Source organism: Doryrhamphus excisus, chromosome 13, assembly GCF_030265055.1.
Source record: "Doryrhamphus excisus isolate RoL2022-K1 chromosome 13, RoL_Dexc_1.0, whole genome shotgun sequence".
Lineage (NCBI taxonomy): Eukaryota > Metazoa > Chordata > Actinopteri > Syngnathiformes > Syngnathidae > Doryrhamphus > Doryrhamphus excisus.
In genome coordinates, this window is record NC_080478.1 from 16,810,203 (window position 1) to 16,836,642 (window position 26,440).

The 26,440-nt window shown below is 43.2% G+C and overlaps 1 protein-coding gene across 2 annotated transcripts; it reads right to left on the reverse strand.

Annotated features, from left to right (window-relative positions):
- Positions 1-396: 396 nt before the first annotated feature.
- On the reverse strand, positions 397-26,440 carry tmem260 (transmembrane protein 260). 2 transcript variants are annotated; one of them, XM_058091102.1, is made up of 16 exons: positions 26,090-26,440; positions 23,491-23,522; positions 20,868-21,019; positions 10,639-10,816; positions 10,450-10,563; positions 9,712-9,891; positions 9,596-9,636; positions 8,490-8,576; positions 6,921-7,029; positions 6,679-6,851; positions 5,613-5,784; positions 5,259-5,398; positions 4,613-4,789; positions 3,414-3,467; positions 3,124-3,208; positions 397-2,994 (listed from the first exon to the last, which is right to left on the reverse strand). In XM_058091102.1, the coding sequence occupies exons 1-16, from the start codon at positions 26,196-26,198 to the stop codon at positions 2,734-2,736; spliced, it is 2,064 nt and encodes a 687-aa protein (XP_057947085.1). In that variant the 5' UTR covers positions 26,199-26,440; the 3' UTR covers positions 397-2,733. The 2 variants fall into 2 exon arrangements, with proteins under 2 accessions (XP_057947085.1, XP_057947086.1); XM_058091103.1 differs by lacking the exons at positions 20,868-21,019; positions 23,491-23,522; positions 26,090-26,440 and adding an exon at positions 11,565-12,098.

Sequence of the window (26,440 nt, forward strand, 5' to 3'; positions counted from 1 at the left end):
ATTTGGCCCGCGGGCCACGTGTTTGAGAGCCCTGCTCTAATCCATCCGACATTATTGTTTTGTGTTCCTTACCTACGTATGACGAGGAGGCAGTGCAAGGGTCCTAACGGTGAACTTCCATCTCACCATCACCACCAACCGGGGTGGGGTGGTTGCTGCACAATGGGCGCCACCCAAATACAAACATAGCCACAAAGAAAGGGCACAACAAACACCTGGGGAAGGAAGTAAAGCCATTATGCTTACATACCTGCACTAAAGAGATACAGTGGCTGCCACAAACACGTCACTGCCGATGGTAAACAAACTCCTGAAAATCAATCATAGCATGTCAACACAAACGTTAATGTACATAATTCAACTCGATACATATTAATGAATCAATCTCTTCAAAGCTAAAAAAAAAAACACATTTAATGTAATCCATATGTACAGAATAAGTGAACAGTTATTTGTAGTCAACATTTTGTTAAAAATTAGCAATAAATGTGCTTGGATGTGTTGAGCCCTGACCTCAACCCAATCCAACACTAGAACAGAGACTGAGTAAGCCACTTTCATCCAACATCAGCAACGTTTCATCTCACAAGCGTTCCACTTGATGAATGGAGAAAAAAATCCAAAACATCCTAGAAAGTTTTCCCAGACCCATTCTGTGGGTGTCATGCAATGTAATGCAACGGGCAGGTGTCCCAATACTTATGATAGTTTGGTTTATGTGAAGTTAGTGATCCTGAAGAGTTCCACTCAAAGCAGCAACTTAGCACTCACGCTTGAGCAACAACAAAGAATGCGTGTAGAAGTTTGGTGGCAGAAGTTGGCAGCCAGCACAAAGATGGGTGGCTGTCCTGGTAAGCACCCTTGAAACAGGTTTCTCATGCTTAAAAATGGGATCTGCGAGCAAAGTTTTTTCCAGAGTGTAAGATTCGGCGAAAACTGCGGCCAGCTCTGTATATCATGCCTCTCACACCCTCTATTCTCTTCCCAAACACTAGCCACCACGTCCCAAGCCGCCGCCTCCCTCCACTCCCAGCTTGCATGCAGCCAGAGAGAGGAGTGGAGATAGGCCCAGTTGCTAAAGCTGTCTTTTCAGCCCCTGCTCCGCGCTCAGTCTATCTGAGATACACAGCAAGCGGAGGTGTCGTTTTTTTCTGCTGGCATTTCGGACAATATCTACTTATAGACGGGAGGAAAAAAGAAAAACAGAGAGGGTATTATCAGGGAGGGATGAGAGCAGCAAAGACATTTTGTCTTTTTATTCCCCTCCTAAGCCCTGGGCTTTGCTCCCAATCCGATTGGTCGATACGGCCAGGGATGTAAATGAAATGCAAAGAGGAATAAGGCTGGCTTCCCATCTCCGGAGTGTGCCCCTCCTAAGTCTCCCGCCCCTCTCTCGCACTGTCTTACTCTCTGGCTGTTTATGCTGTTGTCTTTCTGTCTCCCCATTCATAGACCTGCTGCTTTCTGTGTTCCTGTCTCACCCTCACTGCCCCCCCCCCCCCGCATCCTTGCCCCATCGCTCCACTCTCCCTGGCTGGGCTCACAGAAGCTCTTATCTCCTCAGACGCCCCACATTCCAGAGTTGTCGTGGCTCCCTGCCTGCATCCTCAGTCACGCCGATTCCATGGGTTCCCACAATCCTCGGCAGCTTGCTGATTTAGGGTGGGCAACTGACTCTCAGAGAAAGGGAACAGGAGAGCAGAAGAGGGTTTTGGGGGAAGACGGGGAAGAGGGCGGAGGGGAGACAAGTAAAGTAAAAAATGGAAAGAGGGCGTAAGACAGCACACCTCACAAATGTAAACATACAACCTGTGAGGTCACCAATGCGGTGGGTAACAATAACAGGAACTCTTCCATAGTCCCGATTTCTTTATTAAACCAATAAAACCGAACGGGGAACCAAAGCGACTTGTATCTATAACTTGTTTTTTTAGCATAAATCTGTGCCCCAGAATATATCCACAGAAGCACCCTCCATATTATCTCAGTGCTCATGTGTCAGTTTTTCTATAAATGTGGACTTCGCTCAACTTCTGTTCCCTTCTCTGAAAATGTCTAGATGGGTCTGGAGCATAAGAGCTATGCATGTTGACACAAATGCATAGAGATTCAAAGCAAATTGACACACACACCTTTAAAAGGGTCTCTGGCATTGTGACATTTCATATTTCATTTAAATCCATGAGAGATTACAGGCCTACCGGAAGAGCGACGGGTGGGGAAAAAAAAAAAAAAAAAAACCCTAGCCGAATCCATTAGTTTTAAACATTTAAAAGACCATCTAAGATCGACTGATTGATGGACAGGGGGATGGGTGGCAAGCGCTCGGCGTGTGGAGAGTGGACTGGGTGGCACAGTGCAAGTCTGTCCTAGATTAAACAGCTGCTCTAATCCCCCATTTCTGCCCCGAAATTGGGTTTCCCTCAATCTCGTCGTCCTAATGTGAGGAAAAAAAAAAAGAGTGGAGCGGGGGCCAAGGCAAAAATAATCAGTACATTAAAAGCTGCATGGGCAGGGAGGGGGGGAGGAGCAGAAGATGTAATGATAAAGCAATCAAATGGGCGAGTCGAAATGGGTGCACAGGGTGCTTTGTTGAGGTCATTCAAGGCTTCCTGGAGTCCAGTACAAGTATGGCCAACTCCTATTTTAGTAAGTCCAGTGTGGAAAAACAAGAGGCTTATTACTTGTAGATCAGCTTCACACCTTCTGCATGTCACCCCCACATAAGACCTGTCATGTGGTTTGCTTGGGGCGCTTGGGGCGCCGGTCTCTCTCCTTCAGAAGGTGGGCAATTGCCGAGCGTATGGCGGGCGCCTGCGGATCTGTGGGATCCTTGTCCAAGTACAGGCTAAAGTGCTGGATGCTGCAGGTCAGCAGGCTGTCTGGATTGTGGCCCTGGTGACCTGAGCGGAGTAGCCTCTCACAGGCCAGTGCCAGGTTCTTGTCCCAGTTTGGAGGGTAGTCGGAGTGGGCCTCCACAAGCTCCTTATACAGCTGTGATGGGGTATACAGACGAGCATGTAGACAGACTATTATGAAAGCAGATGTTCTTAAAATGTCACTAATTTTGCAATGCTTCCATAGTGGTACTTAAATCGGGCCGTTAGAGCTTTGTCGACTCACAGAGTAAGACAGCTCAAAAAGGTCAGCTTTGCCCTCTCCCTGCATCCTCTCTGCCAGGTCAAACAGAAAGAAAGCCGTCTTCATCCTGAAACAAAGCATACAGGCTCAGGGCTAAGTGCTGGATGAATGGATGAGCCACACTCTCAGACACACCACTTCAATGAAGTGATTTATGGAGATAGAACAGAATGCATATTCACTCTAGATGCTTTACCACACCAGATCGACTTATGGAGATGGTTTGGCACGTGCGTAGCTTGCATTCGGTAAGTGAGATAGTTTGACCGTACCTGGCTTGCCACATCTCCTCGTTCGCCACACGCTCCCAAGATGCGAGATGGAAACTGTTCACGGATGGAAGAAAAAAAAAAACTTATCTTAACAGCTTCAGGCAGTAGCTTGTACAAGCTCCAAATGAATACAAATATGACTATATTGTTCCATTATACACTCGTGCAGGGTTTGAAGTGCTCAACATCAATGTTGTCTGTATAAACTTTAAATGACTGAGCAACAATGCCAGTCTGCACATTAGACATGGAGTAAAACCACATTTGCCTTTCCCCCCCTTTGTAGACTCTAACCACTTGACCTCTTCTTCAAAAGAATATTTTAGCAGGGTCTCTGCACTAATATTTGGCTGGTGGGCATCAACGGACACGCTTGTCGTGAGAGTGCGGGAAATAATGTCACACTATTCAACCGTGGATATCTAAGTGAATGAGGGGCTGCTGGCAACGGTAACAGAATATGTAGCTCTGACTAATTCCACTTTTGACACAGATATTGACAAAATGCAATATGAAACTCATTATTTTCCATCTCCGCTCTCATTTCAAATGGCTGAGAGCCTAATGTCTTGCTCTGCTTGAATTCACAAAGAAAGCGGATCACAGCATGGAGAACACAGCACAGCCAAGCTCCATGAGGACGACTGAGGAGCAAGCGAGACAAGAGGAAGCGGGAGGACGCAAGCAGATTGGCATTTTTCACTATTCTGTCATGACAAATGAAAAACGGAACGAGAATAAAATACTCAATTGAGATTCAAATGTATGACAAGTGTCTTTTTGGGAGAATTTAACGTTTTTTTGGTGAGAGCCTACATACAAAAAATAGCAAAACTCAGGTTTTCAATTAGTCTATTTTAGGGAAGCTTTAAAAAATGATGTAGGACTGAGAAAAATGTATAAAGTATATAAAGAGTATAGGGAAAATCCTTGATCTTTTACACCTGAAATTAAGCATTTTAATAAAATACATATTCAAATTCAAGTTACAGTGAAAAAAGATTATGAGTCTTATTTTCCCATAAGACGGCGTACTCAAATATGCCAAGCACACTACATAGAAAATATATCAATCAATGCATTTGGAGTTTCAGGAATTATGTCTTTACAAGAGTTTGTTTTGATTAACCCCATTGGCAAATTATTAAATGATCAATATATTTACAAGATAGATTCTTGAGGTTGTTTTGACAGTGTACCTGCTGTGTGGCTCGCTCCAGCTGTAAAGGCTGCGTGTAAGCCGGGCCCACTCCCTGGGGTGTAACTGACGCTGGGCAGGTACCAAGAAGTCACACACCCCAAAGGGCCAGCTGGAGAAGCTATGTTTCCAGCTGTGGTCTCCTTCAGACATCCCAATACAGGCAAACACATCCATCCTGCAGAAAACAAAAATGATGCATTCAAGGGTCAAACATACATATAACACAACGCAATTTCTTTCTCTCATTCCAGGTCACATGTGGAAGGTAATTAAAATCAAGCACTTCCAAGTGTCTTGTAACAGGTCTTAGTCCCTGAGGGTTAATGGTATGGGACAGTGTTGCCCCACTGGCAGACTTAACATTTTTTGCCTAGCAAACAGTGCCCCCTGGTGGACTTGGTATTAACACGTCTTTTGCCAGTTGCAGAACACCAGGAGTAAAGAGTCCACTTGAGGCTATTTAAGAAAATCAAGCAGATTATTTGACTTTAGTGATTCATCAAAGTCCTTTTAAGAGCTTAATATACCTATGGGCTTATCTTCACACTGCACTTTCCGCCAGGTCAACGATTCCACTGCCTTATTAGATCATCCACTTGGATACTTTTATCTGTGTGTTCGTTCCCCTTCTCCGTGTGACTTACTGTGAGTTACGGGCCAGAAACTGCTCCAGACTGAAGGTGTCTTTCTCCTTGGATCGGACTGGGTCCCAATGACGGCCAGGAAAATGGACTCGGGGGTGGTGATGACCCAGCTTGGCCACATACCAAGTGTAGGTCATCATCTAAAGGGAGAGAAGAGAACATTGTTTTGGTTGTTGTTGTTGACAAAACTATGAATGTAAGATTTATGAAGGAAATTAAGAATAATTCAGAGTTTATATATAAAAAAGAAGTCATACTTAAACAAAATGGGATGGATTTAGTGCCATTATCTGACAGGAATTAATTATTTTTGGAACAAATTCAACAAGAGTGACAAGAAGATGAGGTTCTGACCTCTTGGTCAACCAGTCGCACATCGGGCCGTACATCAAGACAATAGTGCAGGTAGCGGAGGGAGTTCCCTGGCAGATCTCCTCTGGTCAGGACGATGGCATTCGCCGAGAAGGAAGCGAAAAGCTCCCTGCCAAAACGTTCCACCACACTGTTCTTGCTCTGATCACATTCCCTAAGATCATCAACACATGAAAACAGCAGCTGTGTTTACTTGCATTTAAGAACAGGTAAGAGTGCATCTTCACTTCACTTCCAAATGGTGTGTGAGAGGGTGTGTTTATTGGTGAGTGTGCTTACAAGGTGCTCTGAGGGTAAGTTGTCAGTGCCCCCGCCCCTCCGCCTGTGCAACGCTCTTGGGCTGCCTATCTAATCGTGAGCAGACAGGTGTGATGGGTGTGACAGCGCAGGCCATGCTCTCCTCTTGATCAAAGCCGCTCAGTGATGGCTGTCTGGCACTTCCCTGCACCTCACTAGTGTAATCTGGCTTCTCGGACAGCTAACATCTCAGGCTGAGCTCAGTGAGTGGAATCTATGTGCTAACCGTGCCTCTCTTTAGCCCCTACCACGGGGTGAGCAGAAAGAAAAACCTGACATGTTCATACCGCGGGTCTGAGGCACAGAGTAGAAACAAATCGGGTTGACTCAGGGAAAACTTATGCATGGGGATTTCAGAAGGTATGAGAGAGGACTTTTCATTTCCCTTTTCTTTCTTTTAACTTTTCTCTGTTCGAGGAACTTGGGACATAAGAATGCTATGAAGTGGGAGTTCATAAAATTTAAAGTTGCTTAATTCGTAGAGAGGATTAAGACCCACTGTACATGACTGAAGCCTTTTTTTCATGCCAAATGAAACTAAAAACGACAACAAAGAAACAACTTTGAGTAAACTATGTGTGTGTGTACTGTATATATACCCACTGCTATTGCTATGGTACCTTGATTTCAAGTGAGAACAGTATATAAGTTGGCAGGGAAAAAAGTACAACATTTCATTTCAGGATGATTCATTCGTCCCCACAAAGTAACGCTAATTAAGGCATGTATGCTGATTAAATGCAGTGCTTACCTGTGATTAGTGTGTGCCATATTTGCAAGTAGAGCTGTGGTGAGGATCCAGCCTGTTGTTTTCCACAACCCTGCATGGCCCAGCTTGTGCTCCAGCACAGATATTGTGAGGCTTAAACCGAGGCCAGCCAGCACACACACTACAGCATCACCCTGGATCCAAAAACGCTCAACCTGCAGCAGTCGTCCATATTTTTAGAATACATCGCAGGAAGATGAATTGTGTTGAATTCTCTTTCTTACCACACCAAGCAGTAGAGGTCTACTGATGTCCAAGTTGGCTCTCCAACCAAAAAACAGTGAATATACGAACAGCATGGAAGTCAACAACCAGGACAGGGAGCAGCATATTCTGTCACGGGAGAAAACATGAATTTGAAGTGTAGTAAGTCATATAAATATTGTTATACAAACATTATATGGACAAAGTCTTGATCATGTTGTTATCAAATACTGAATCAATTATGATTTAGTCTTTACTCATTGGATTTGAGTAAAGTCTTTTTCTGTTCCATTTGCAAACAAGGATGTATTTAGATTTTTATCTCTTCAGGATAAAAGGACAAAAATTACCCTCAGAATCCAAAATCTAGTAGAAAGTCTTCCCAAGAGCACCCACTTATATTAATAATTCACATGATATAGTATTGTCCCAATACTTCTGCACATATATGGTATATCTCTGGATTATTTGTATGGCCATCTATTGGCTTGAAACAAAACCTGCTTTTTTTATACAAATATGTGTGAGTCCACCAGTAAGCTTGCTTGCGGGGCATTTTCTAAAGTAGACTGAGTCATAAGGAGCTGAGGCCAAGTGCTGACTCACATATTCATTACAGCTATGCTATAAAATGTATTTAAAAAAAACACTTGTGAAAAGATATAATCCTTATTTTGGTCAGATGAGTTTCAAAAACAAGCTTGTAGTTATCGTTCTTTTCATCATCACAATGCACAATACAGTGAAACCTTTTTTGTTATTAACTCTTTAAACCCAGGATGGAAAAAGGACGCAGTGGCGGAAAAAGTCAAAGTCTCACACATGGTGTGTTCAGGGACTAATGAACAAAGTGGGCGAAGACACATTATTTGTGAAAGAATACATGTACTTATACATGCAAAATTGGTAGATATCTAACATAGTGGTGCATTCAGTTAGCAAACAAATGACAGGCTTGCATGTAAGAAGCTCTCATTTAGCACACAATAAAAATGATCTTGAAAAATCGTCGCGATTAACACTTTGAATGCACAACATAATTATGAAATGTGCTTATGTCTTCATCTAACGCACACTGAACAACTTAATGAGTTGCAGTCACCTTTCTTCTGCACTGTACCACATGAGGCGTTCAAACACATTACGTAAATGTCAGTGTACGGAGCTAATGTACTCAAGCCCTGTCATCAGTTTTTATTCGCATACCGCCATGGCAATCCGCATAACCGGAGGGTTACGTGTACCCCACTTTAGGAACCTAGGTTGTATAATAACTAAGACAGTGTAGGAGAAACAAGGCAACATTTTGGCAAAAATTAAACTCAATCATACAATAAAATGGGGGCGTTCAGAAACCGAGGTCGTATTGTACTTTAAAATCCATTAAAACATATCCATTATTGGGTGAATCAGCATGTACAGTGTAGTGACATGACTTGCACTTTTTAAATAAGTGCCTAGCAAAGAGTGGTTAGTACCTTAGTGCAAGTAATGCAATACGTTACTTCATTACTGGTCTAAATCTAATGTGCACAAAAGCTTAAAACACAAAAACAAACAAAGTCAGACAACTTGCTCCCTCATCCTACCCATTCCTTGAGGAGAGAAGGAGGCCTACTCCGGCCAGAACCACAACAGGAAGAGAAAGGTCTGCCAGGTAGTGGTCCAACTGGGCCCTGCAAACACACAGCGTGACGCACACAAAGGACAAAGTCAGACACTCAGCCAGTGACCCAGCTCAAGGACACCAATGATGAAATGCCTCCCTGTCCCGTACCAAAACAAACTCCTTGGACTGCGCACTCCTCCTTTCAAACAGATTGACAGATTCAAATGACAGTGTCACATGCCCTCCCCCCGCTGTCCCATCCTCTCCACTCAGCGCTTGTCAGTCACAGAGCTCTTGCTCAGAGCGCCCAGATAGTTTCCTGCCTCTTGCTTAATACCCATCTCTATTTGACAGCTTATTGAGTCCCTATATCTCACAATGTACACTATGTGTGAGTGTGCTCGTGAGCGTGTGCTTGCGAGTGGTTGTGTCAGCTTCTCCAGCGGGTTTACTTCGCCAGTGCGACATGCCTGTCATGTTCGCCTCTCTTCCCCATCTTGAAGGTGCGCTTGTCCGTCAAGCGGCGGGGGTGATGAGTAGCGGTGGGTGCCTGGCAGAGGGATGGCGTGGCGGTGGGGGGTCTTAAGATGCACAGGCACCCCCATTCCATCAGCTGGGGAAAGATACGAGGAGTGGAAAAGACTGTGGCGTTGGTAGCGAGGAGCAGGGGGATGGAATCGGGTGGATATGCATGTGTGCGTGTTGGGGGGGGGGGGGGGGGGGTGAAGTGGAGAAAATACAATTTTTCCAGCACTATTGCAGCGTCTGTCATCACAGCTCGTCACGCTTTAAACACCAGCGCTGAGTGATCATTTCAAACTGCTGGAGAAACAAAACAGTGATTTGGCCCTCTAAGAAGGTTCACTTGTGCTTTGATGGGGGAAGAGTAGAAGAACAAAAGCCCCTGGAAAAGAGCGGGGATTGGCTGCCGAAATGACAGCGTTCTATGAAGATGTTGGTGTGTTTGTGGTTAAAAATACGTGCATTGCCAAAACCGGTTCAACGGGTAGCTGGGTTCTCTTGTACCATCATGATCTCTAAACATACAACGAGACATCAAATAAATGTGGTCGAAAAGAAACTCACGAAATCATTGTGGTTAGGTTCACAGAGCTGTTTGTCTTTGCCTGCAAACACAAGAAGAGTGCAAATAGGAAGACAAAAAGGGAAAATAGTGTAACAAATAGCAAACAAACACATACCAGACTGAAGGTGCCATATTCAGCCCTCAGCAGGTGTGTTAGCAGGCCCGATATTGTGGTCTGGTCCCCCCAGCTCCAACGGGCCGAGTTCATGTAGGAAGAGAGGGGTAGGTAGATGTAGGGCAGGAAACCCAGCAAGAAGCATGTTCCCATAGACACAATGCTGAACAATGAGAGCTCCTGTCAAGATAATATGGAATATTTTGTCAATTATCAAGCAGATTTTTTTTTTTTTCGGAACAACTACAGTAAACCTCGGATATATCGGAAATTCGCTCACAATGGACAGATAAAAAAGAACCAATTTTTCTGTAATGCATTTCCAATAAAAATTCATTGCATATATCGGATTTTTTATAACGGATTTCGCCTATTTCGAACAAAATCTCCAGTCCCGTTCCAATGCATTTCCATTAAATTTCCCTCGCATATATCGGATGGCCGCATCGTGGCGCTCCGATTCACCGAATCGTGACAGGCTGCTATACGACGTCATTTGCAGCGTTTGCAGCGTTGCCTGCGCGTCCAGGTACATTGGAAACATAGTCAAGGAAGTGCCTTTTTATAATGGATAAAATCTGATTTACGCATATACCGGATATAAATCCGATATATGTGTAAAACGGACATTTTCCGGTATACGCATATAACGGATTTCGCTTATATCGGACAAAACCAGTGGGAACAATTGAATCCGATATATCCGAGGTTTACTGTATATAATAAGATGAAGCTTACCCTGTGGGAGTAAAGTCTAAGGAAGACCCACGGTATGACTATAAGCACATACAGCAACAAGGTATGCTGGTTACAGAGCCCCAAACCACAGCATAGTGCACCCCATTGTGAGACCTAAGAAAAACAAAATATCTTAACATGAAATCTGAAAAGTGACCAGAGCATTAAAATAAAAATAAAAAAAATTACCTTCCTCCTTTCCGCTGCATTCTTAGCCAAATGAAAATTAGCAGTCGAGAGGAAGAGCAGCCCGGTGAAAAGGTTGTTCAGGGCGAAGACCTCTGCGACCATAGACCATTGCCAGCTGAGCCTCGACACCGCGAAGACTCCTCCAGCAAGTGCTGCTCCAGGACCAGGACCAGTCAGCCTAGGAGAAAAGGACAAAGAATCATACATGAATTTATTATAATCACTTGCTTGTAAAATAATCTAAAAGTCTTCCTGCATTAATCAATTTTGGGTAATTCATCAACAAACTCAGACATTTTGAACAATTCACAGTGCAATGGCATTGAGATTGAGAGCTTAAATTGACCATGCAGAGCCATGGACCAAAACCCCACCTCTGGAATGTTAGGCCCTCTAGTCCAACATCAGTGACTTTTCTCACCTCACAAACATGTTCCTGGATGAAAGGAGATAAATTTGCGCTTGTATAAAAACTTCCCAGAGTAGCGGAAGCTGCTGTGTTTGCAAAATGCACACAGCAGTGGATTTTCCCCATTTTTAGTTCCTGCATAAACATAATCATCAGGTGTTCCCAGACTTTAGAACCTTTTTTGAGGTTAGGATGCTGCATCAGTGACTAAGCATGCAAGCGTAGCACTAAATCAAGACTACAGTATAATCCTGTGGTCTTAATATACAATGTAAATATGTAGCAATATGTGCATGTATTCAGTTTTGTGTGCACCTTTTTGAGTATTTCCCCTATTTTTTTCTCTGTAGTGGTACAAAAATGGGAAAAAAATCTGCAGTTTCACACAAAGTGAAGTTATGTCAAATATGCTAACACTTCCCCAGACCAATTTAGGGAGCCATTTTATATTTTCATAGACAAGACTTTTTAAAACATTATTTGAATTGAGCCATAACATAAAAAATATACCGCCTACTTCTCAAAGAAGCTGGTTGATCTTGAACAGTCCGCCATAGAAAGAGCTGTGGTAGCGATAGCCCCTTTATCCTCAGCTTCTTAAATATAATGTGTGCACAAAAGTTTTTCGCCTTCCTCCTCTCCTGTAATGTCTCCATCCCCTTTGCAGTAATTGAAGCAAACTTGGCCTAATCTGTCATACGCTAAGACCCACCACTTACTAAAATGAGAGACATAGGAAGGAGAGAGAGGTGACAAATGATGGGAGGAGGAAAATAATGCAGTCAAATGTGTGTTAAAAGGGGTGAGACAGTGCGCTGGATGAAGGAGGAACTAAAGCAGAAAAAAAAAGTTCAAACAGAGAAAGAGGGGGCAAAAGAGAAATGGAAAAAAAAAAGGGAACAGCCCAGTCCCCCTGCATGCTGGCTCGGAAATATGAGCAGGCTCGACAATTAGGGAAGTCAGGCAGTATGGCCCCTTCCGCCATTGTGTGGAGTGGCTTAGAGTCCTCATCAGCCTATCAGCTAACTGACAGGCAGAGAGCTGCTCTATTCAGCGCGGCAGATACAAGCTGCAGGCCAAACGGCTGCCAGGTCCCTTATGACCCCACAATCCCTTGCCGGTGACAGCTTCAAGCTCCATAGCAAATTAGGCGCTCTCACATTACAATCGCAGAAGACAGATTCCATTAACGGTATCTGAAATTGAGTAGAGAGCAGGCCCGTTATCAGACCTGACTCATAAGCACCGCCATTAATCAGAAGGCATGATACCATTTATACATTTCCAGCTCTCTGCTTGCCGCTGTGATAGTCAGCCACAAAAGGCCTGATGAGACTTAGGCGAGGGGAACAATGGAGCTTTCTGAGTAAAGCGCGGTAAATCAACGGGAAAAAAAGAGAGGGAGAGAGGGCAAAAAAAAAAAAACTCTTGCTTGCTGACTACTTCCCCCTTTTTTTCTTGGGCTTTCTCTCTTCGTCACTGTTTTCCCCCCTCTGTGTTCACTGTAAGGCGAGCTTGGTGAGCATGTGTGCGAAAGGGGTGTGTGGGGGGGCAGAGCGTGTTGATGGGGCGTCGAGGCGCGAGTCTTAATAAGAGATAGCGGCGTCTTCCCTCGCCGCACCGCTCCAGGAATTAGTCGAAGCAGAACTTAGAAGAAGGAAGGGATAAAAGGTGGTGGGGGCAAATGGGGACCACAAGTTTTTACCTCCCCGCCTGACAATTAACCCACAGCTCACACACACCTAGCAGGGGGTGCAGAGCAGTTAAAGATGGGTTCCACGGACACACTTATTACAACAAGTCGGTTCTGGCTCCTTAAGCCCCACCTGATAGACATGCAGAACTTGTCACATATTCAGACGCACATTTTTTTTTCTTCTTCTACTACTTTATTCTCACTGGGTGGCTGACAAATCTCTCTGTTAGAGCTTGACAGTCCGTCGGAGCCCAGTGATGTGTGTACAGTAGAACTGTAAATGGCTGGTCTGTCTGCACGGGACCACCTGGGTCCACGTCTGCCTTTCAGCCTCTCGACAGCTTATTCTCCAGCCCGGCTGCTCCCAGGGGCGACCAGATAAAGCAGGACACACTGACACCAGAGTGGATGCTTTTCCCCCTTATCGCCGCTCTGTGGTGGAGGATGCTACTGTGTAGAAATGCAATGGCTCAGCGACAAAGGCCTGGTTGGAAAGTGGCAGAAGAACAATCCAGCTGACAATAAGACTATTCTACCCTGAAATGAACCCCCCTACTGCCAAATTGTCTGTGAGCTCACCCAGGCAATTAACCTCTGTGACAAAGACATGAAGCCTAAAATGAGACATCAAACTAGAGAAATAACATCAATTACCAACGGTGTAGTTTCATAGTCCTACAGGCAAAAAAAAAAGTGCAATAAAAATATTCTGAACACAGATTCAAAGAGAAAGATGAAAGGTAAAATACACAAATAAGAAATGACAATGGTACAACAGGCTGCGTTAAGCAGTGTCCCCTTCAAGGACTCAACAAAAGCTCAGTAAAACCACTTTGAAGTGTCAAAATGGGACCTGTCTCATTTACCACTTGAGCTGTCTCTACAGTGTGTGCTCGAGACGTGCCAGCAGCAGCCGTTGTGTGTGCTAAATAACTGCACACAAAAGCCTACAACAACCCTGTGCACTGAATGCCACTTCACAATGGAGCTGGCCGGGGCATCCAGCAAACCGACCCACCCCACCTCGGGGACTAGACAATAAATACCAAAACTGTGCCATTGCGGATCAGCACCGCACTGTTCTCGAACCAGGAAATGAGTTTGGGGAAGCGGCGCTGGAAAAGAATCACACATTCCTGAAGAGGGGAGAGAACCCATAGAGAAGGTGGCCTACTTGGGATCAGGCATACGCTTCCAGCTGGCCCTCAATGACACCCTCGGGGTCTCCTCTGGCCAGGACACTAGGCTGGTACTTAGCAGCTATTATATTACAGTGGCATGCATTGCTTTGAACACCGAAAGCCAGACTGCAATTGATTTACAAATTTACACTTTTAAAATGGTATCATCTGCTACTGTAAGTCAAAAATAATATAATTATAATATAATTATCATCATAATTGTCTTGCCATCACTGTGGTGGCATCACAAAAAAAGCCTCACATCATGGCTAAATCTAAGATTTCTATTAGGCATACCTTTTCGGAAAATCTTGGTTGACTTTCAAATTACTTAATTCGCTTATCGCAGTTAATTGGTTCTGGACTCATTAATGAATTTCTGCAAAGTACTTATAAATAAAATATTTTCGCAGTTACAGCAAACAAAACCTGCATACAACGGTCTCAATAGTTTAACATTATTGGAGCGTTTTAGAAATGAAATACACTTGCATTATCCAATATATGCCATTTAAGACCAACTGTAAGTAAAACTCAATGTGCTGCAATAAATGTGTTCCGAATAGGTGGAGGACAGGAAGTGATGTCAGGGGTTCAGAATTGCGTTTCCACTTAGTATGGGTTATCATGATTATGATATTATTGTGCCTTTTTTGTGAGATCATTCAATAACAGCTTGTTGTTTTGGCGATCAAATCTGGAGCTTGTATGTTTCACCAATTACTGACACCTAGTGGCCATTGTAGAATAGTACATATCACAGTGTGATATGTGATTTCTTAATGACTTATTTGTATTTTGGTTAATTGAGCCATTTTTATGCTTGAAAATGCTTCATTTAGAAAAAACAGGCACTATAGATTTTGCAGTTTAAACAGCATGGCTTATTAATATATTTTTGAAAAACCCATGATAGAGTGAAGTGAAATTCAAACCGCGATGTGCAGAGGGATGTATACAAATGTTGGATAATTCGATTGTACTGAATGAAGCTTCTTATCTTATGTACCGATAAGTCACAACTATTTTTTGTATTATGTGCACCTTCACATATAATGTGTTGAAAAAATTGACTCAATGTTTCATTTAAGAAATTCAAATATTCTGCAGCTACAGACTAGCTGTATTCTGTCCAGTATTCTGGGATCAGCTTGATTCATTGACTTCTTAAGTTTATCTTCTCTTAATGTCCAACTATAAGGAAGCATGCATCCCCATCACTGATGCACAAGATGTTTCAGAATAATATGACAAAGAAACAGTTGGACATATTAATTAAATTGTCCTATACCGTCCTATGCCGCATTTTACTGCCTTCTTAGAAATGTATTATTGAAATAAATACACAAATTTGTAAACTTGTTAGTTTAGTAAGTACTTGAAAAATAGTAATTACGAGTCATATTAATTAATAGGTCGAAGACAACAATAATATCTTTTTATTACTTCCTCAGTATAATCTTTTCCAATTAAATGATTTAAAAATAAAACGCAGTTGAATCCGGGATGCCACAACCCAATTTTAGGCTAATTACAGAAACAGACTCCCTTGCCTGTGCGACAAGGATGCAGCCTGCTCCACAAGCGAGAAGGATAAATGAGGGACCTCGGCTCTGCGACTGAGACACCCCTCCTCCCGGAAGTGCTCCAGTGCTTCAAGTGCATAGAAAATTAATCACCACAATTCTGCTCAAACAATGCAGCCACTGACATGACAATTTCTCCCGCAATTCCATCATAATCTCGGTCCAACACACAAAAATTACAGCAAGAAGGGGGGAGGAAAGCAATTTACAAAAAAAAAAATCATGTGTTTATGCAATTCACTGACAGACATTTTTCGTGCTGCTTTTTCCAACAAAGTCATTAGGCACACGGCAGTGATACATAAATGTCGCTGTATAGATTCCATTAACTAATTCTGGCTGAACTGTAATTGCGGAGTCTGATCCGTCTCTGTGCCGGGTGCCTTATTAAGACTGCCTGTGGTGGGTGAGGAATGTAATATTGACGTCCGAGACAGACACAATCTCAGGCCCACGGGCAAAAAGGAATATTAAACTGCTACTGTATTCTGCTGTCTATCTGGCCCTCCTCCTCTCTGTCCCCATTCCATAGCCCGTAATGAGGATATAACATCTTCATTAGACATCTGTTTAACTGTATTAGAGAATGAGTCCTGGGGGAACCATTGGTCATGCTGAGGGTGGGGGGGTAGAGAGGCTGTTGGACTACAATATGAGACATGAGATACAGCGGAAAGAGAATATAAATATAGCTTTTTAAAAGCAGTAATGGGTGTTCACTTGAACAAAAGGCATTCAAAAGGGAAATACACCCCTGATCAAAATTTTAAGACCGGTTGAAAAAAAAAGAATTTACATTTTGCACTATTGGATCTTCAGGAGGTTCGAAATAAAGCTTCAAAATGCAAAAAGGAAGAAAACATTTTGAGTAAACGAAATATTGCAAACATTCATCTATCTTCTATACCGCTTATCCCCATTAGGGTGGCAGGGGTATGCTGGAGTCTATCCCAGTTGACTTCAGGCTGGGTCGCCAGCCAATCACAGTGCATTTTACTGCAATCAAAACCATTAAACTGAAATAGACTGTTCATCGGCCTGCATCTAAAATATCAGATATTGGCACTTTGATACAAGAGGTCCATTCCATACTCCACTCCACCACTTGTATCCAGCAGAACCCATGTACTCACAACAACAGCATATGCTAACATGTTAGCACACGACGTGTGGACGTCATTTTTGTTACAGTTGGAAAAAGACATTTCAGTTGAATGTGGTGGCACAGAACCGGGGAAGTTTAGTATCACCACAATCATCTAACAATTAAGCAGCATTAGAGAAAACGATACAGGGATTTTTGAAAGACCACTGCTCCCTTAAAACATACAACACTGTCTGAAACATTTGCCAAGTGTGAGAGACTCCCATGGGATGGCAAAAATGTGTTGGCTATAACAGAAACGAGCCAGACATTACAAGTGGGAAGTAATGTCGGGTTTAAAACCTTCACCTTGAGTCTCTATTATGCCTACATGCCACTATATTCTGGATACAACTATACCCCAAATACATAAAGAAGTAATTGGGTCAGTTTTTCTCATACTTACTATTTCGGACAATTGTTCTCTGAGTAAAACTTGAGCAAACCTTTTCCAACATTTCACACTACAATATACTGCAAGTAATAAGTGTATGCATGATTCATGCTGATATTGTATCACCAATACTCAAGGCTGAATTACCGATATATTGTGTGAAAATTTTTTTTCACACAATAAAAACAAAACAAAAAAAAAACAATTTTTCTGTAATGCATTTCCAATAAAAAATTCATTGCATATATCGGATTTTTTATAACGGATTTCGCCTATTTCGGACAAAATCTCCAGTCCCGTTCCAATGCATTTCCATTAAATTTCCCTCGCATATATCGGATGGCCGCATCGTGGCGCTCCGATTCGCCGAATGGTGACAGGCCGCTATACGACGTCATTTGCAGCGTTTGCAGCGTTGCCTGCGCGTCCAGGTACATTGGAAACATAGTCAAGGAAGTGCCTTTTTATAATGGATAAAATACGATTTACGCATATACCGGATATAAATCCGATATATGCGTAAAACGGACATTTTCCGGTATACGCATATAACGGATTTCGCTTATATCGGACAAAACCAGTGGGAGGTTTACGGTATGATATCATTATGGCAGTCTTTTCATTTTACATGGGGCAAGTTCGGGGAAGTAGTTCTCACCTTAAGGATTCCCAATGGGCAAGTCATTTTTGTTTTTAATGTAGAGCCCTGGTATGGACACCCCTATTTGAAAATTCCTAACCAAAAGCAGGCAGCACCTACTTCTCGCACCAACCCGAAAAAGATACCTGATATCTGAGACAGCAGCAAGAACGTACTATCAGGACTTACTGGTGAAACAGTGGGATGGCACCACAGCCACTCTCCAGTTACCTAAGGTATCAACTGGTTCAGCTCAGCGAGGGGGTTAGAGAGATAAACATGTTTGGAGTGCTTCAGCAGTCCTGTTATGTCATCGATCAAACTAAAAATGCTGATGTCTCAGCGATCCAGGGTTGTTTTTCCCCTCCACTCGGAAGGCTGTCAGCACGTTAACGTGTCTGCTCCTGGTTTCTCAGGATAAGCTCTGGAATGGGGAGAGATCCCTCTAAGGTAGCGGAGATACAGAGTAGCTTTAGCAGATAAACTGTGAAACGAGAGCGAGCGCAGAATACAGAGCCGTCTGGATTATCCCGTTATGAAGGGTGCATTCCTTCAGAGTCTCATGGCTGAGGCCCGTAGCATATTCCGCGAGCCAAATATTTTTTTTTTCTTGGTGAACCCTGAGAGTACGATCGATAGTAATTACCATTACGTGCACTATCATCAAAGGCTTGTCAGGCCACGGTGCGAAAACATAACAAGACATGCAATTTGAACATCTAACCACATGATCAAGGCAAGAGCGGGAAGTGGAATTGACAAATCAAAGGGAAAGTGCTACATTTCTACATTTGCCCAAGTGAGGTGCCTTCCAAGCCTATGAACGCACATTCCCGCACATTAAACGCCACAATTGAGCAGACTAATTTAAATTGATACTTCAAAGGTTTGCCACTTTGGGTCTATTCCAGATAACTTTGACGGCTTTACAATTTACTATCCGAGACAAAATGCCTTCATATAAACTTAAATACACTTTCCATAAAGTGATTATTTGTTAGCGTGGGAATAAATGGAGCATTTCAGTTGATGCAAGCCCCAAATGCAAATGACCAAGGTAAAGACAGAGCAATCATGCAAGACTGCAAGAGGGAGCTCGTATTAACTCATCAGTTTTGGAACCAAAATGGGGTGACTTGAATATCTGCGACCACACTTATGCTGGTGCTGTGCTTATCCACAGCAAAGCTGAGCCCAAAGTAGGCCCTGAACTGATAACAAAAACCTTTTATGCTTTTTTTTTTTTTTTTTTTAAATTGAAACCATAGATTACATATTCACACTTAACAGCTTATATGCTGTGACTGTTTGCTTTGGCTGAGGTCCTTGCTAGCCATCAAGCTCGAGTTGGGGAGGGTGCTATGGGATGTTATCATAATGACTTTTTACTTCGCCATAATCCAAAACTGGATCTAAATCCCCAGAGATTACAAACAGGGGTCTACAGTTAACATGCACACTGTGAGCCAAAAATTCAGCCAGACAGCATGGGTATTTCTGGCCTGAAAATAAACAGCCGCTCAACGTCTGGCCAAGAGCTGTCTCCAATTGAAGAGTAAGTCATCAATGGCATTAAAGCCATATGGTTATGTTTGTTTCTTTCGGCTTTTTCCTGATTACGGAGTCGCCACAGCAGAGCTTTTTTTGATCCACATACTGATTTTTGGCTTGAGCCCTTTATATTCTGGATGCCCTTCCTGACGAATACCGATGATGCTTACTAGTGGAGATTCAAACCCGGGGCGTCCGCACCAAAGCGCAGAACGCTAACCACTACACCACTACATCATTAAAGCCATATGGTCATTAGAAAAATAAAGACAGAGCTGCCTATCCGAGGATTAAGATGTCAGTGTTTGATTTGTGATGCAGCCTGGTCCAACCTTTCATGGCTCACAACTGTAAAGAAACTAGTCTCAAATCTAGAATTGTGCACCATCCGTCAATAAGAACCTTGCTCTTCTGCCTCGGTCCGGGAGATTACATGAACAGGATCAGTAATTGCGATAAATTTAATGTCGATTACAGTGATCAGCTGCATATTTACTTAATCAAACATGGTGGAAATGTCTATGCCAATCAGAGCATATTGCACATCAGCACTTCACCCAAAATCACACCGAGAGTAATCAATTACTAAAATACTTCTAAGAAACAACTATTCTGGACCACGTGCCATCATGTTACACACCAGATCATCACATAGGATATAACTTAGAACTGATTAATGCCCACTAAACATGAACTTGTTATTTCCTATCAAATAAGAGTGTGTTTAAAATATGTCAGGTTGGGAAATTGGTGATCTAAGGTAGAAGTGCCATCATGTGCAAGTGAGGAGAGAGGCAGTCTGTGGGAGAGGGAAGGACAGCATTTGTGATCATGCTCCTTTTTAGACCTCGGAGGCAAGAAGCGGAAGATTAGAAATCGTGCCATGTCAGGATTGGGAGCATGCTGGGCGACGCAGGGGGGCATAGGAATACAGAGACGTGAGGGTAGGGGGTGGGGGGTTGGAGGCCATGATAATTGTGATATATACATACACACACACACGCTCACTCACACTGGGTGGCTGATGGGTAAACAGGCTGGGCAGTGCGGTGGCAGGGGGAGGGCAGCCTGAGCTCTGCTCCTGAATGCTGAACAGAGGATCAGGAATGTTACCGCCAGGCTGTCAGGACCCCAAAATGCCACTCTGTGGCTCACACAGCATTCAGATGCAAAAAGTCAGTGGAAGAATGTTGATTCACGTTGGTCAAAAATTGTCTTCTTGTAATCTGTCTGGATGTTTGTCTTCTGATGTGCTGCCTCCAGTTCATCACGAAACATGATTGACAAATTGCTCGACTCAACAGCAAAGGTCTCTGTCTAAAATAATAATAATTTCCTGCAATATGTAATCTTTCACTCTGTAAAGCTGTTTGTGACATGTATTTTCTCACAGGTAATTCATACTGTCTGTCAAACGTTTGGAGCACTTCTTGAAATGCTGGCTTTTCAGCTTATAAAAGAGCAGCAGTTATTTTACGATTTATTAAACAACTCTGTGAGCGCATGCAAAAGTACTTTTTAGTGTTGACTGTATATTTGAGGTAGGGAGATTCGTTTTGATCCCTTTTATGGTCACTTTTGAACAAATTAAACGAGTTATGATGCGCGTTATGATTACACGTGCCTACCTGCACACAGTCATGCAGAGGGTGCCACACGCCAAAGCCCCCAGCACACTGCTCATTAGGTTGACGCTGTGAGCTGGTGAGAGTGTGGGAAGAAGACGCATAGCCAGGCGAGATAGTAGAGTGAAGATTGGGTATCCAGGAGGATGGGCCACCTACACACACACACACACACAGACACAAAAGCAAGTAATAACAAGAGTTAGGAGTACAAGCTGGGGCTAAGACCAAACATTATACAGCACTTTTGTTGAATTCAAACACTATTTTCGGGGGCTGATGGCTATACCCTCTGGCCCTCCGATGTGATACCAAAAAAGGTAGTGCAGTGGTTCATGTAGCTGATCCTGGAATCTGTGTGAAATCATTCCCATCCCATTCATTCATTGCAATGTGAAAGACTGGCACCAGTCCAGAATGTAGTCTGGGACGGACCAGGGGTGGGCTACTCTGATGTTATAGTAATCTACTAATGCCATATAGTAGTCTGACGCCATTGTCATTTATGGATGTATAAAAACAAAGAAAGACACAAAATGAAGACTGATTCACCATCGGTATAATAACAGCGTGGTTTGATCTGTGTGGGTGACAGGCGGCGCGTGTGTTGACTGTACTAGGGATGTAAATCTATTCCATTTGAATCTAGATACACGGGTTGCCAATTGTGGCACTAATACATTATTTTCTAATGCTGTAAGACACAAAAATAAAATAAACAGAATAACATGTCAAATGTATTTATTAAGACACAGACCAAAAAAAGACTTTAATTCATTCATTTTCTACTGCTTATTCTCACAAGGGGCACGGGGTGCTGGAGCCTATCCCAGCTGTCTTCAGGCAAGAGGCAGGGTACACCCTGGATTGGTGGCCAGGCAATCACAGGGCACATATAGACAAACAACCATTCACACTCACATTCATACGTATGGACAATTTGGAGTCGCCAATTAACCTAGCATGTTTTTGGAATGTGGGAGGAAACCGGAGTACCCGGAGAAAACCCACGCATGCACAGGAAGAACATGCAAACTTCACACAGAGGTGGCCAAGGACGGAATCGAACTTGGGTCTCCTAGCTGTGTGGCCTGCATGCAAACCACCGTGCAGCCCAAAAGTGACTTGCTAAATGAATATACTTTTATTTGATGGATCAATATTTTACATTCTATGTTTTATATCTGTATTTATACCTGTTACAAGTTTTAAGGAATCTTAATGTTGCTTAACCTTCAGTCAAATCAATAATACAAAATATACGTATAAATAGTTCAAAGCCCTTAAATAATGCGAAAAATCTTAAAAATTAGCAAAAATGTGTTAGGGGGCAGGTACTGGTGCAGTCAAATCGTTCACTTGTCAAAACAGATATCCACTCATATTGGTTTATCGTTCACAACCCAAGCATTTACTGTATGCCATTTCAATGCCATTGTTACAAATTCTGGGTAACTTATTTTCATTTTAACTCGAAAAGACGAAACAATGTTATAATTATCATTGTTTCTGAAAGCTTTCCGCCCTCGGTCCGGTGTTTGTGAACCCCTGGTCTATAGCACCTGACACAGAAATGATTGGATGGATCATATCAAAGGCTTCTTTTCCTCCTCACACTTCTCACTTGTCTTTCTCTGGCCTCTTCCCAAGGACAGCGCAGCTCCCATGAGGACACGGTACAACATGTGATCTTCGCCCGCTCCTGCCCCAGCCCCCGAAACCACCTCCGAGCTGCAGTCGCTCTCGTCTGGGGGATCTCAGCAATTAGCCGCTAAGTCTCCTTTGCCCTGATAAGGGCTCAGTCATTAAAGATTCATTTCCTGGCATTGATAACACGAGTCGCGCAGACGGGAAGAAGGGGCAGTGCTTCAGTATGAAGACAGAGCTGAAAGGTGAGTTTGACTACTTTTCCAGGTTAAGGTTTAAATATCCAAAAATAATCCACCACTAGGATTGGGTGGGCTTGGGTACACAATGTGAAGGTTAGGAGAAGAAAAGAGACGAATAATAACGTCCGTGTGCCTGACATAAAGCAGGTTCAAGTGCAGGATAGCCAAGGCACAAAAGTCAGGGAGAGGAAAGAGAAGAAGAACTCTTGGGATGAAAATGTGAAGGAGGGGGGGCAGCAGTCTGGGGCCCGGGGGGTGGCCTGCAAGGCCTTTCGGGAGGCCTACAAGGCAGAGGGGCAGGCCACACGGACTGCAGCACTAACGGCAGGATTACTGGCATAGTGACACCGACACAGCCTCCCTAAAAGGATCACAGCGGCGTAATAAACTTTATTAAATAATAAAACTTATTATAACTGTTAACCCGATTTAGTTCATTCTTTGCGGCTTACACACACACAAAAAAGAGGGGTGGATATAATAAGCCTTATACCGTACATAAGGCAAAGCCTACAAAAGCCATCGCCTTACTATTGACTTTAATTGGATTTGAAAAACGGGTTGCAAATTATAGCATTCTCTACTTGCAACTTAGTAAAATAAGTGTAAAGACAGAAAGGGGGAAACCTGTGGACTGAAAGTAAATTAATCTGCTTTCTGCCCATGCTTAATTAAACTTCCTTAATACTTCTAAGAGTTAATGAATGAATTGATTAAACAATAGAGCTAATACTTACCCCCAGCTCACAGGCAGTGGTGATCAACTCTCCTGTGGAAGAGAATGGGGGAGGACATTAATGTAAACCCAATAATTATTATTAAGAGACAAGTCTGCTCCCAAAGTTTTCCCAAATCAAATACTTGCACTGGGGTTTTGCATTAATTTGCCAGGATCAAAACCTGCAAATCTTCCCAGTGTGACATTTCCTAAGCGGCACGCTCATTCTCTTCAGCACTTGCTTCTCCCTTGATGCCTCCCCTCCCGTTACCCAGCACACACACACACACACACACACACACACAAGCACGCCCCATTAGACACCCTCTCCAATGCACTGTCACACTAAGACACACATATGCTGATCTGAGAATAATGCTTCCAGTCCCATCCTCCCCGTGCATCAGGGTCTTTCTTCTGCCACTCTCCATGCGTCTCTGCCAGTGTCTCAGTGTCGCCTTCAGTCCGTTGGGCACAAATAAAAAAAAAAAGGCGATGCTGCTGACAGTTACAGAATGAGGTAAGCTGCAAAAATAAGAGCCGGCTGCACAATTTTTTGACAAGCTCTGTGTGAGGCACAAAACAGAATGAAGAGACCCCCCCCACACACAACCTCCTAAAAGCTATTTGAGCAAGCTTTAACATCGCTGGGCCCAAACCCATTTGTGCCAGAATATACCCAGAGCATTTCAAATTATGCTGATTTTTCACCCAATGTTTACATCTCCCACTCATGAAAATTGAAATTTGGTTCAGATTAACAGACACTGATAAATGTTTGTGTTCAGGACAGCACCCTCTACTGGCACAAGAGAGAATGTCCTGCATCTGTTCTATCCTCATGTCAATAAAACTGTGGCCTCCTTTCCTGCATCAACAAAAACAGCATGAACCAATTTGATTTAACAAAAAATTATTTCTGACTTATATGTATACCTTTGAATTTAACCAGGACCAAATAAAGCTAGCTATTTAGTTCAGCTCATATTTACATAAGAAGAGATAGACATTTTGGAGGACAGTTATGACACCGAATGCCTTTCATATTTTGCAACTTTGCTGCTACAGTGATTTAGTGCCTACATTTCCTGCCTCACAAGGAGCCCTAACTCTTATCAGTCTAATGGACCATGAAGTCAGAACTCTTCCACCTGCGCAGCTTAAACACTTTCACAGCTCCATTTCACCTGGCACGAGCCGCCAGCGACTTGCCACCGCTTCCTCATCACACTTTCCCGTCCTTTGCTGGCTTCTCATTTTCCCTTCAGTGGTGGCACACTTTTACACCATTCAACATAAATCAAACTAAGTGAACTAAAGCATCTTGCAGTGAAGCAGTTCTGCAGCCCGGCTCCACTAAAAAGAGAAGATATGGACTCAACGGGAGAGCGGCAAAGGGAGCCAAGAGTCTTTGTGATAGTGGAGCATGGGCACCCACACCGGTCTTCCCATAATCCCCATCATTTCCACACTTCACATTCCTAGACAACAGTGTGCCCGTGGGCCTGTGCTCAAACTTCTCCAGGGCACATCACACCTAAAGAGATTAGGACACGGAGACGGAGACCTGGGGAATTCAGCTGGCACTATCAGAGCGGGCATCCTGCACCGTCCCTAAACACTGTGGAGAAGGGGCTGGCCATTTTTTCAAAGCACAACCCCCTTTCCATTTTACCATCCTCATTCACAAGAGCAAGCAGGCTACTCGCTGCTCTCTCCCCATCGTTCCACATTCATATCTGGCTCCGCTTTCCGTACGCTTGCAATGTGCATATGTGCATTTCTCACTGCAAGTCGTACAACATAGCGTTGCAGTGCTAACAAGCGGAGTCTTCATTTGCTGAAAAGCATATTTACAAGTCTGTAACCTGACTATCTCGACAAAACAGTCTCTGCAAATGTGCGAGGCGTTCTTTCACAAATTGCATTACATAGAATGTTAGAACACGTGTGGGCCTACAACATGTGACAGGTAAAAGTTCCACAAAATGCTACAAGTATACAAGTACAGCATATCCAATGATTTAATAAGAATCCCATTATAACCAGGAGATGCTGAGTGTCAACAATATTCTCACATTCAAAACAAAATCATGTTTTTCTCTTATTTCCACAGTGGCATTTAGGTGCTTAGTAGTAAAAATGTACTGTTCAAATTCAAATAAAGGATAAGGTATTAGTGTGCTTTAATCCGAATATTTATGAGTCAACTGTGTGTGAACACATTCTAAGACGTGGCAAGAACAAAACAGGAAAACTATTGAATATTAGTGTTTAATATAAGTGGAAACTTCATACTAAAATACTTGGACTCTTGTAGCCAATCAATACAGCAGTAGCTGATATGTCTAATTCAAGGGTGATCTATTTTCGTATTAATTGCACAAGCGTACTCTTCTGATGGCGCTGAATCAGGATATCTATGATCAATACAAGGTCAAATATATTTTTAATAAAATCTAGTTTTCCTGACAGGGCGCCATTGAAGCTCGCTGTATCTTGAGCCCCATTAATCGTGAACAAGACGCAAAATGATTGGCTGCCCGGCATCACAACAAACCCACATGACTTCAAACAAGGAAGTTAGCTTACTGGCATACTAGCATATTAGCACCAACCTGAATCTCCACCGGGGACTGTCCTCTGGACACAGGGGACATAGAGAGCAAGGACCCATGCGACGGTAGCACCAGCCAATACCCAGCTTGTCTTCTGCTCCGAAGCCATCGTGGTTCAGAATATGAAACGCAGAGAAAACGGTAGCTAACATGAGACTACTAGCGACAACATAACACCGCTCGCTCCGTCGAAGTCATGCCTGGTCATTTATACAAACTCAGCGACCCGAGGTACTCGAGATTAGTGTCACTTTCTATCTGAAGCGTAACCCTTTCAATGCAAAATACAGCTACGACGTTGAATTGTGAAGGCAAGCGTTCCTGAATTGAATCGCTTCTCTTCCGGGAAAG